General features: G+C 40.2%; 1 protein-coding gene across 1 annotated transcript in view; it reads right to left on the bottom strand.

Annotated features, from left to right (window-relative positions):
- Positions 1–1,571: 1,571 nt before the first annotated feature.
- CDS1 (CDP-diacylglycerol synthase 1) overlaps positions 1,572–11,687 on the bottom strand; it is a 62,858-nt gene continuing 52,742 nt past the window's right edge. Inside the window, exons 9-13 of the mRNA XM_036120163.2 lie at positions 11,033–11,101; positions 10,142–10,294; positions 8,540–8,659; positions 6,365–6,468; positions 1,572–1,818 (exon numbers count right to left, since the gene is read on the bottom strand). Of these exons, the coding sequence (XP_035976056.1) occupies positions 1,689–1,818; positions 6,365–6,468; positions 8,540–8,659; positions 10,142–10,294; positions 11,033–11,101 (576 nt within the window). The 3' untranslated portion in view covers positions 1,572–1,688. The remainder of the gene's footprint in view (positions 1,819–6,364; positions 6,469–8,539; positions 8,660–10,141; positions 10,295–11,032; positions 11,102–11,687) is intronic.

Below are 11,687 nucleotides of genomic sequence, written 5' to 3'. Positions count from 1 at the left end.
AGGAATCATTCCCTCCTGTAAAAACATTTCCAGTGCCGATTCTAGGTTTTCACGGGATGGTCTGAAATAATGCTGACTGAACACATCCCAGGCGGACGAACTGACTGCGTGCGGGCCAAACTGAGAAATTAGACTCTTGGTACCGAGTTTAAGTAGATCTACTGTAATCATGTAGTGCACATGATGAAGCTGCTAGTTACAGACTTCCATCCATGGATCCCAGGCAGATGTGTCCTCTTTTATTTCAGGTATAGTCGGAGAACGGAAATCTAAAATAAGTGAAATCTGTTTCTGATTTAAACAAAAATATTTACTCTTTTCATTAGCAAAACATTCTTTAAAATCTATTTTTCTCCGCTCTGAACAGTTAGCCAAGGAGCATTAGGCAATTTTCGGGAGGCTCCGTGCACTACAATAAATACGGTCGTGGGGGAACACCCAGCAGCTGTAGCTTATTTACATTCACCATGAGAATAAACCTCTTATCTGGTTACAGTGTCCAGTCCCACAGAGGAAAGGTTTGGCATTCGTGTGCTTTTGGTTCTTGATGAGAATCACTTCTGCTTGATTTTCACTCTCAGAAGAAAAAAATCATCAGCTGATGTCCTCAGATTTCATGACATGATGTGAAAGAGGAAGGGAGCAAAGATTAGCTGTTAGCAGGGAGCTGGTCGGGGCTTGAGTCTGCAGGCAGATCTTCCTTCTTGCCATGTGAGTGTCCCGCGGGCGCCCCGGGCGCCAGCAGGGAAGCCCCTGGGACACAGGCATGCGGAGCCTCCTCCGGGGATGGGCCGCTCTGGCTCAGAGGAGCACCCTCCCCTCCCCCGCCCCCCCCGCGTCAGCTACCACCCCTACTTGCTACCCTCTATATTGATCTTATGTGCTTGAGGCTGCAGAACTGATGGAAACCAGTTCACTGGGAAACAAGCAAAAGCAGAGAATTCCACCAAGAGGTGGCCTGGGTCGTGCATCACTGTCTTCCGTGGACATAATCTGAGGAGGATGCGTACATTGTGTTCTCCATAGCAGAATTCTCCTGTTTTTCTTGCAACTGTCATGTTTTTCCAAACAATTTTATCAGGAGTGGAGTTTAATGTCTGCTCCTTTTGAACCTACCTAAAAGTGGAATGTTTTCCCCTGGCAAATGATTACTTACTTACTTTGAAAAATGGACAAGCATTTTTTTTTTCTTTTTGGATCCAACTCAGCCCTTCAGAAAGGACTTCAGACTAAGAGGAGGAAGTACAGGAGAACGAACTTCCTATTGTGCCTTACATAAAACACTTTGTTAAAATTAAGAGCAGCTCCAAGTACAAAAGTAAATATTTGTGCAAAGGGCACAATGCCAGATGCAATCTTAAGACATCCTCAATTTACTTTTTTCCTGTTTGACTCTAAAACACAAGTCTTTTACATTATGAAACCTAGCACGTCTGGGGAAGGAAGTTAACATCAGAAAATACACTTTAGAAAAAGTACAGGATCTTTTGCTGATAATTTGTTACTTATTTTATAACTTGGATCAAGTAAGTGTTAAATATTCACAGTAATTTCGAGAAGAGACATTCGTGTCAGTAAAACGTCAATCTATTGCATTTTCAACCAGTTTTCTGTACAATTACAAAATTTCATCTGTCAGTGCTTTTCTGTAGAGCTCCTTATGGTCAGTCCTTCCCTTCTGGATCCAGCTATACCTTTAAGGTGGGCTGTAGGATTCCTTTCTCAATCAGATGAGTCTTCAGGGTTTTATATATATTTAACTGCTGTTCCGGTTGAAGCACCAACAACTGCTGAAGCACTTTGCTGGGATTCGGACCCCTGATAACAAAGCAGAAAAGGCCAAGTTCATGCTATTTTGAGAGACCTAAAGGAAGCATATACCCCCAACTGAAAATAAATCATGCACTTAAGTGAAGAGTAACAACCTTTACTTGATCAAGCTCACTTTAGTGCCCAATGTTAGTGTCAGAGGGAAAAAAAGCCCCGGAAATATTCGGCACCGAGAGGCATACAGTCTAGATTTGGGAAGAACGCACAAACACAAAATGCAGGAACAACACTAGGCAATCTAGGGGGTGCAGATCTAAGTTCTACAAAGCTTCTCAAAGGGGCAACCTGAGTTAGAGGTGGGAACAGGGAATGAATCCTGACTGGTCAAGACACACAAACCATCCTGTAAGGAAAGGAGCAGAAGTCCCGGTGGATGAAGAGAAGCCGGAAGAGGGCAGGAAAATATACTTTAAATTTTTAGCTTCAAAGAAACCTCGAGAAGTGCCCCTGGGGTATTATGAATGTTCGAGAGACAGGACACGGGTGCTGACCCGGCACTGAAGCTGCTACCCGGGATCTGCAGTGGATGCCACAGCCTTTGTCCAAAGACAGTCTTCGGTGAACCCCAATGTAGGAAACAAAAGTGGGTGCTTTCTTGTTGAAGGGAGGACGAGGAGGCGGAGTCCCTGCCAGCAGTCCCGGGAGAGGGGAGGCGAGCCCAGGGGAGCTGAGGCAGCAAGGCAGAGGCGGTGGTGCGGCGCTCCCCCTTCTCTCCCAGGGGCGGCTCCTCCTGCAGCTGCCCAGCCTCCCCGCCCCCGCCCTCCCCTTCCCACCCTTCCGGGTCGCACTGGACTCCTTGAATCGGAAAAGGTGCTAAACAGGACTCTTACCCTCTCCCTGCTCTGACACTTGTCCGGTCAGGGGTTCGTGACCTCCCCCCACCACGGGACTCGAGAACTCAACCCGCTTACACCTGTGTGGTCTTCTGCACTGCTATTTTGTCACGTTCCGAATGAACCGAATTCAGACTTTAATGCAGATGTGTCATTCTCTGCAATTTCTACAGTCCATTTGAATATGAAAAGCAGATTATGGTTCACTTCTTGTAAAGAGAGATTAGTAAAATCCAATGGAAAACAGCAAGACGTAAATGATATATGGGAGAAGGGCACCGAATTCTGAGAAAGACATTTACACAGGTAACTAAATTTATGATTAGGACTGTTCAGTTCAAATGGAATTATAGGAAATAGAAAACCCAGCAACAAAGAAATGTCCGCTATATAGGGATATCACAACAGAAGTCTTTGATTAAAAAACCCACAGCACAGATTTGCCATCCCCTGGGTTACCTTCGTGCACGTGCCGTAGCTCATCTGCCAAAAGTGCGGCCAGATGCCTCTCACAGCCACTGTCTGCTCAAGGCAGGGCACAGCTTGTCTTACATGTCTTCAAAAGATTCAGCAACTTCCTAACAAACCCAGAGTAGGAGCCCACAGAAAAAAGGAAGAGTATTGTAGCAAGTTCAGCTAAATGCAAAATTATGTCAGCAGGTGCTCCCAGCTAAATGCACCCTGGCACTAGCCCTGTATTTCTAATAGTCTAAATATTTGCTTTCAAATGGTAGACAACGTGGCTCAGCATTACTTTTCTCTAGTGAGAGAATAGCAGGTTAAAAAAAAAAAAAAGTGAGTTAATGCCCTAAAAGCTGCCACCATCTGAAAACAGAGTTCTAAGGATTTTTTTTTCCCCAATTTTTTTTTTTAAGATTTTATTTATTTATTTGACAGAGAGTAAGAGAGCACAAGCAGGGGGAACAGCAGAGGCAGAGGGAGAAGCATGCTCCCCACCAAGCAGGGAGCCCGACGCGGGGCTTGATCCCAGGACCCTGGGATCATGACCTGAGCGGAAGGCAGACGCTTAACCATCTAAGCCACCCAGGTGCCCCCAGAGTTCTAAGGATTTAAACATTAATTACTAATACTCAGATATATCAGGAACTGCCATATAAATGGATTAGACACTCCCAACTAAAAAGACAAAGGTTGGGGGCACCTGGATGGCTCAGTCAATTAAGCCCCACCTTTGGCTCAGGTCATGATCTCAGGGTCCTGGGATCAAGTCCCACATCGGGCTCCTTGCGCAGTGGGGAGCCTGCTTCTCCCTCTCCCTCTGCCGCTCCCCCACCCCAACTCATGCTCTCTCTCTCTCTCTCTCTTGCTCTGTCTCAAATAAATAAAAATTAAAAAAAAAAAAAAAGACAAAGGTTGTCATCTGGGTTATTAAAAAAAAAAACTAAAATCAAGCTATATACTTGTTAGAAAAGAAACACACAATTTTTTTTAAAGATTTATTTATTTATTTGAAGAGAGCGTGAGCACACTATATAAATACTAACCAAAAGAAGGCTGATGCCATTCTTCTTTTTTTTTTTTTTTAAAGATTTTATCTATTTATTTGACAGAGAGAGACACAGCGAGAGAGGGAACACAAGCAGGGGGAGTGGGAGAGGGAGAAGCAGGCTTCCCGCTGAGCAGGGAGCCCAATGTGGGGCTCGATCCCAGGACCCCAGGATCATGACCTGAGCTGAAGGCAGACGCCCAACGACTGAGCCACCCAGGTGCCCCTGATGCCATTCTTCTAATATCCAACAAAACAGCCTTTAAGCAAGTGGTATATAAAGATAGATGTTATAGAATGACATTAGAAGCGATTCAATAGGGAGATAGGACAGTCCTAAACGTGTATATACCTAAAACCACCGCAAAATACATAAAGCAAAAACTGGCAGACTAGGAATAAGTAAATTTACAATCACAGTGGGAGAGAAGGGGCCTGGGTGGCTCAGTGGTTGAGCGTCCAACTCTTGATTTTGGTTCAGGTCATGATCTCAGGGTCGTGAGGTTGGGCCCAAGCTGGGCTCCATGCTGGCTATAGAACCTGCTTGGGATTCTCTCTCTCTCCCTCTGCCCCTCCCTGCTTGTGCTCTCTCTCTAAAATAAGTAGATAAAAGTTTAAAAAAAAAAATCAGGGTGGGATATTCTGACAAAGCTCTCTTCCTGAAAAAATGAAAAATGGAAAAAACAAACCAAACAATCAGTACAGAAGATTTAGCTAAACCTCACCTAACTGGCGGGTACAAGCCTACATCCCCAACCTGCAGATGCACACATGCTCCGGGGGCACATGGACACATACCTGAACAGACTATATGCTGGGGCACAAAACAAGTCTCCACAACTATTAAAAACTGAAATAATAAAGAGTATGTTTTCTGACCACGTGGAATGAAGGCAAAAGTCAATAAAGGAGAATGAGGAAATCTCCATTTGTTTGGAAAGCAATCAATACACATCTAAATAATCCATGTGTCAAAGAAGGTATCATACTGGAAATCAGGAAATATTTGTAACTGATAATGAAAGTACAAAGGTAACATGTAAGATGAGAATAAGGTAGTACTTAAGAGGGAATTTACAGTCTTAGATGAATATATCAGACAAGAAGGCTGAAAATCAATAACCTAAGCTTTATCTCGAGAAGCTCAAAAAGCAACAGCAAATTCCATCTCAAGAAAGATGAAAAGAATGAAAGATGCAAGTGGACATCAATGAAATAGAAAGTTAACAAAGCCAGAACTTGATTCTTTGAAAAGATTAATGAAATAAACTCCTAACAAGACTGCTCAAGAAAAATAAAAATTAATACAAAATTCCTACACTGCTCTGGGTATATATTTAAAATACGTGTTTAGGGATCTACAAATATGAGTTTCTAAATACTCTCTGAAGGAAGTACGTATTTTCTGTGGTCAGGCACTTAGTAGAGACCATGGAAAATAAAGTTAATATGTGCTTGCTGTGGTTTGCTTTCACATCCCAAACTAGCATTTTAGGTCAGATCCAAAACCTTACGGGTTTAATAACAAGAATAAACCACCCTACATAAAAAAGCAACACCCCTCCATTCACCCCACTTCTCCACCTCCCATACAACCATAATCCCCTGGCCCACTTTATTTTTCTCCACGGCACTTAACCACCAGCTAACAAACTAGGTTTGTTTTTTGTCCGTTTCTGCCCCTTCTCTCTCCAGTTCCCCAGTAAGAATGTAAGCTCTGGGGGCAGGGACTTTGTTTTGTTCTTTGCTATATCCATGCCTAGAACATTCCCCAACACATCACAGGCACTCAAGCAATAACTGGTGGACTGGATGAATTATTACGTCCTCTTCCTTTTTAGTTAGTATTCACTGTCATTGTATACCACAGAAAATGGGAAATCTGATGATTCAATCCAGTACCATCCACATTACCTAGATTTTACCTTGGCCCTATTAAAGACCATGACACATACTATTATTTAAGTTGTTCAAATGTGTGTAAAATAATTATAATTTAATTATTTCTTCTTAATTTCTCCTTAATCATACTTCTCAGGGCTACAATGTGACGCAAACTCCAGGGGCCACCATTCCCTTTTTATATTATAAATTACCACTGACAGAAAAAGTAACTCATTCAAACTAATGCCTATGGAAATGAGAACTCAAAGAAATCATCTAATAAAACATTTTTTAAAAAATCTAAAAGTACCTTATAAAACTTGTGATGTACACGTGCACAAAAGTTGCCATCAAATACTGACAATCAAATCTGTCCATTATCCCGCCATGTCCAGGAATGGTGTTTGCAAAATCCTTCAGAAACAAACAAACATATGAGCAAATTTTCAAAAAATCGCCTTCTATAAAACTCCTACCTGTAAATGTCTCTTGGCATCAGGGGCTCTAAAGAAAATACTTTACTACTGGATTTCTCACTAAATACAGACTTACTAGAACATGTCTCACAAGTTAAAACCACATCTTTCAAATACGTACCCATGTTAGAATCATTACCGAATTGACCAAAAGCATTCAAGTAACACTAATTAAATATTAATTAAATCTAGCACTAACTTTTTAAAGTTAATAAACCTTTTTCTAAATCAGAAGCGCTATCGGCTATTATTAATCTAACATTGTTCTAGCTTACTTTTCTGTTTAACTGGAAATTATTTGAGGAGCTCTTTTTAGTGTTGTTGACAGATGTACTACTAGTTCTAACTCATGTTTATCCTAATAGTTTTTACTCTGAAATATTTTGCTACTATAATGCATATTCTTCTTTAAGTATTGGGGTAAAAAGAAAACCAAAACAGATCATGTGGGACACATTAGTCCATTAAATGGCCAAGTGGAGGGAATGGTTAGTAAGTCTCTCAAGTGGACTCTATAGATAATCAAGCCACATGTCTGGGTGCTAAAGATACGGAAATGACGGACTGCTCTTCTAGCATACGCACGCAACCTAAAAGCATCTAAATGCAACAGCTATATACCTTCATTTCAGACATGCAAAATAATCTATCATTCAAGAATAAACCTTGCATTAAAGACCACTGAAGAAAATACCATTCTAAATGTAACATTTCTCTGTTTCAAACAATTATTGAAAAATTCTTCAGTTACTTTTTGCCCACACATTTCCTTCCTTCTCTTCCCTGTTCTCTGAAGCAACAAGAGAGCCATAGTAACTCAATTCCACTCTGCCGTTTGCAGCCTTGACATGACAGTCTTCAGGCACAGTTCTTGCTGTGGTTCGCTGTGGGCAAGTGTTGTCTTCCCTAGCAGGTGGTGAGCATCTGGAGAACAGGGACATTTATATGCTTCTGCATACTGCATTCCACCTAACATAGTATCTTCCCCCTTTTAAGTGCTCACTGAGGGTTTGTTTATATCCCTGGCTTCTGCAGCCCCGCTGATCTGGCCCCACCAATTCTGCAGTCTGAATGCCTCCTCTCTACTACAGTCACACTGTTCTCACTCCCCTTCAAATAGGCTAAGCTCCTCCTCTCCTTTGCACTCGCTGGAACTCTCTTCCTTCCACTTCTCTACAGGACTCATTCTCTTTTTCTCAGACCCCTGCTCAAATGCCACCTCCTTCAGAGAGGCCTGCTCTGTTCACCCCACTTTCAATAGCCACTCCCTGACTCCCAATGGCACAACATTCAATCTTAGTGAAGGCATGTGAGGACAGCTGGGATAATAGGATAAAATATATATGACTTTATGAGAATCCAAATTAAATGAAATATAGGGAAAATTTCAAGTATCTGGAAGAGAGATCAGCAAACTATGTCCCACAGTCCAAGTCTAGCCCACTGCCTGTTTTTGTAAAAGTTTTATTAAAACCCAGTCATGGCCATTCATTGACATATTGCCCACAGGGCTTTGCACTACAGTGGCAGAGTTCAGAGTTGAGTAGCTACAATATGATTAATAAATGATTTCTCCCTTTAGAGGAAGAGTTCACTGACCCCAGATCTAGGAGAATGGACAGTTATATCCAAAGGCTCCCCTGCTTGTCTCTTCAATTGAGACTCTGGTGCAACACGTAAACTTCAGACAATTCACAGCTGGCTTTTTGGGTGAGCACTTGAAGGATCAAGATTCTGTGTTTGTCCCAACATTAAGTGACCACATGCCAATTCCATAAATGAGGCTGACATAACACTTTAAAATGTATTAACATGGCATGTCCAAAATTTAACGAGAGAGAAAATACTCAAATCAGCCAGGAAGCATTTCTGTGAAGCTGAAACAAACAGGATGTAAAAGTTTTTGCCCAGAGGCTTAATGTGGGAGACCAAGAAAGAACCAAATTACAACTATATTATATTCTCAAATTATATTCCCTAATAATGTAACAAAGATTCTAAACACACACCTTGATTTTGAAAGCTCTTTTGAATCCACTGGCAAAGAAGCCTCCAAAAGGGCCAATCAAAGATGCAAATGTTGAAAGAGCAATGCTGTGTATCTGGAAAGGATACAAGCTCACTGTTTCCTAAAGAGAAAATAAAGGGGGAAGGGATTTAACTGCATTAAAGTTGTATTTGAGCATGCCACCTAAACTAATAAGAACCATGATATAAATATTAAACCATTATACCACATTTTTGTTAACTTCATAAACTTTCAGGACCATGGGAGAAAAATATGTTTTATAGCAGGGAGAAAGCTGGCATTCCCATCCTCTGCTTAGCCAGCACTCTCCATTCCCTCTCTAAGCATACTGACGGCACCTGGCACACTAAAATCTTGCAGTTGGCAGGATACTCTAGTTCATCTAGAAACTTCTATAACACTTGATTTGTAGGCTTGGTAAGAATCAGTTGAGTTAATTTCTGAATTTGCTTCTTACCAGTAGAACTTTATAATTGTAACTTTTGCATTTTATTTCACTTTAATATTATATGACAAAATGAGGGAAAAGTTTGTCTTTAAGTTGCTTTAAAGAAGACCACCAAATTGAGCATCAGCAAGGCAGTCATAAAAGATTCAGGGAGGAGATAATAAAAATTGAGAAGAATTCTGCAGGCAAATTATTTTGTAAATTCTTGGTTCTTGCTCCACTTTAAAGAGACTGAAACTACAAATTGTAGACAGTGCATAAATAGGTAGGCTTTAGAAAGATCATTCAGAACACCAATCTCGACCTGTTCTCAAAGCAAAGGCCTTGCCCCAATCAAAGATTGGTAGTATCAAAAAGTTTTATAGCAGATAACAGATGGCTTGGACATTGAAAAAAATTCTTGGATTCAATGTATTGCACACACAAGGAGAGAAATAATTTGTTCGTTAACCTGCTCCTCAAAAATTATGGACTTTAGTTAAAAATATTTCAGATACACACACGTACACAGCACACACACACACAACTGTTTGATTCCTTACTTGAACCAACTACCCACCAGTCTTGATGGCAAATATCAGCAGGGTTCTAATGGATAGCTTGCCAACATCCTTCAGTGAGAGACCTCAACATTGCCTTTAAATGGCAAGAGTGTGCTTTTCAAAGGGAAATTGATTTTTTAGAAGCAGCAGCTTTCTGTACTATTAAAGGTCCCCTAAAAATCAAGGAATCTTTGAGCTGTTGAATTTTAATTAAGCTTTAAATTGAGTCAGTTCCTACCAGTTACAAGTGAAGCTCATTGTAACCCCTTTGATTTATAGAAATCTAAGGAATACTGGAAAATGTTTGCAAAACAAACAAGATAAATTACCATCAGTAATCAATCATTCAAACCACTAGGTAAGTAAATTCCTAACAGACAGCTGGTTTGTGATAGTAATACTCATTTTATGTTCAAGAAAGGGAAATCACAAGGGGATAGAAAATATTACTGATGCGAAGCAGACAGGGATACCACTTCTGTAGCAAAGAGTTAAAATTCTGTAGAAACTGATTTCTTGTAAAATGTTTAGTCCTACTTTTAAATGAACCTTAATCTTTGGGATACAGGATCCTTAACTATGTTTATCTTACCCGTCTCAACACTGCCTTTAGAAAGGGAGGAAGTGAATAACTCTGAAGCTGGAAAAGTTCGGAGGGTTCACATTCTGTAACAAAGGAGTTTACATCACTTCGGTATTCCACTGGGCAGACAAAGTATTGGTATTTGGATAACATGTAGGCAGCCTGAATAACAAAGCAAAAGTCCATGAAACGAATGAAAAAAAAAATATATATATATATATATAAAATATTTATCAATCTCTTTTCATTAGACTCTTCAAAAATTAAACTTCCTGACATTTTTTGTATACTTATCTTTTTTCCAGTCATTTCATTGTTATCTTTGATTCTCACAAGACCTCTTTTAATAAAAACCTAAATTCCATAACTGTACACCAATTTTTAAAACATTAACAATATCTGTTATGCATGGCTAAAAGTCAATGTCAATTATTTTTAACAAACTGTTCCTGCAAGTTGGGCTCACAGCAGCACCCACTAAGTCAATCAGCTAGTATGCATTAAGGAGGCAGAGTTCTTCAACATCATTTGCGTTCTCTGCTTTACTCAAAGCCACTACTTGTCCCAGCACCTGTGTCCCCCGTAAGGCAGAACAACTGTCAGAAACTAGCAAAACACAACAGCAGAGCAATGGGTCTCAAGCCTAACTGTGCACTAGAACCAGCTGGGGGAGTTAACTGACGTGGGATAGGGCTGGGACATAGATTTTGTATAAGATTCCCAGGTAATTCTGATACAAGGCCATGATCAGAGCTACTGGGGTACAGAATTGGTTCTGTTTAGTGCGTTTCAATAAATACATTATTAACATTTTGTGGTTCAGTTTTTTAGGTTTAGAACAGATTAATAAAACTTGCCATCATTTTTCAAAATATAAATAAAAATCCCAGCAAAACTCACAATGAATCCAAACAGGACTGTGGAAAAGAAACCGCCAATGAATCCTTCCCAAGTCTTTTTAGGAGACAACTAAAAAGGCCAAATAAATTAAAAAGAGTTACTGCACTCACAAAACACACAAATACATAGGCAAACTCTCTTCAATGAATTCCCACAATACCTTATACATCTCTTCTTACTTTTTTCTTATTGGAATGGCTCTGCAACCCTTTTTCCTTCATTCCACGATCCTGATTTATTTGTGCAATTTCTCTAGTAATATCTAACATATTAGACCCTCAAACATTTGACATACTGTGAATATATCTATTTCTGTATAACCTCAACTTATTTTTTTCTCTCTCAAAGAACTATAAGCTCTAGATTGAAATCATCATCCCATGACTTTTATGCTTATATAAACCCCCACAATAGTGTAGTTCTTGCAGTAAGGATAAGATGTACTCATTCCAAGTACATATGGTCTGTATTGAACTACCACTGACAAAAAAAAAATAGAATGAGTATAACAAAACATGGACATTGCAGCACACAAGATTTTCGCATATTCCCAAAAATGCCATGCATACAACAGACCTCTTTCTGAAATGGCAAAACACTCCAGATACAGTATTTGCTCCACAAGTATTCACATATCCTTCTCCCTTTGGTCACA

This window comes from Halichoerus grypus, chromosome 3, assembly GCF_964656455.1.
Source record: "Halichoerus grypus chromosome 3, mHalGry1.hap1.1, whole genome shotgun sequence".
NCBI classification, from domain to species: domain Eukaryota; kingdom Metazoa; phylum Chordata; class Mammalia; order Carnivora; family Phocidae; genus Halichoerus; species Halichoerus grypus.
The sequence above is the reverse complement of the archived record's forward strand: the minus strand, read 5'-3'. Positions and strand labels throughout refer to the sequence as shown.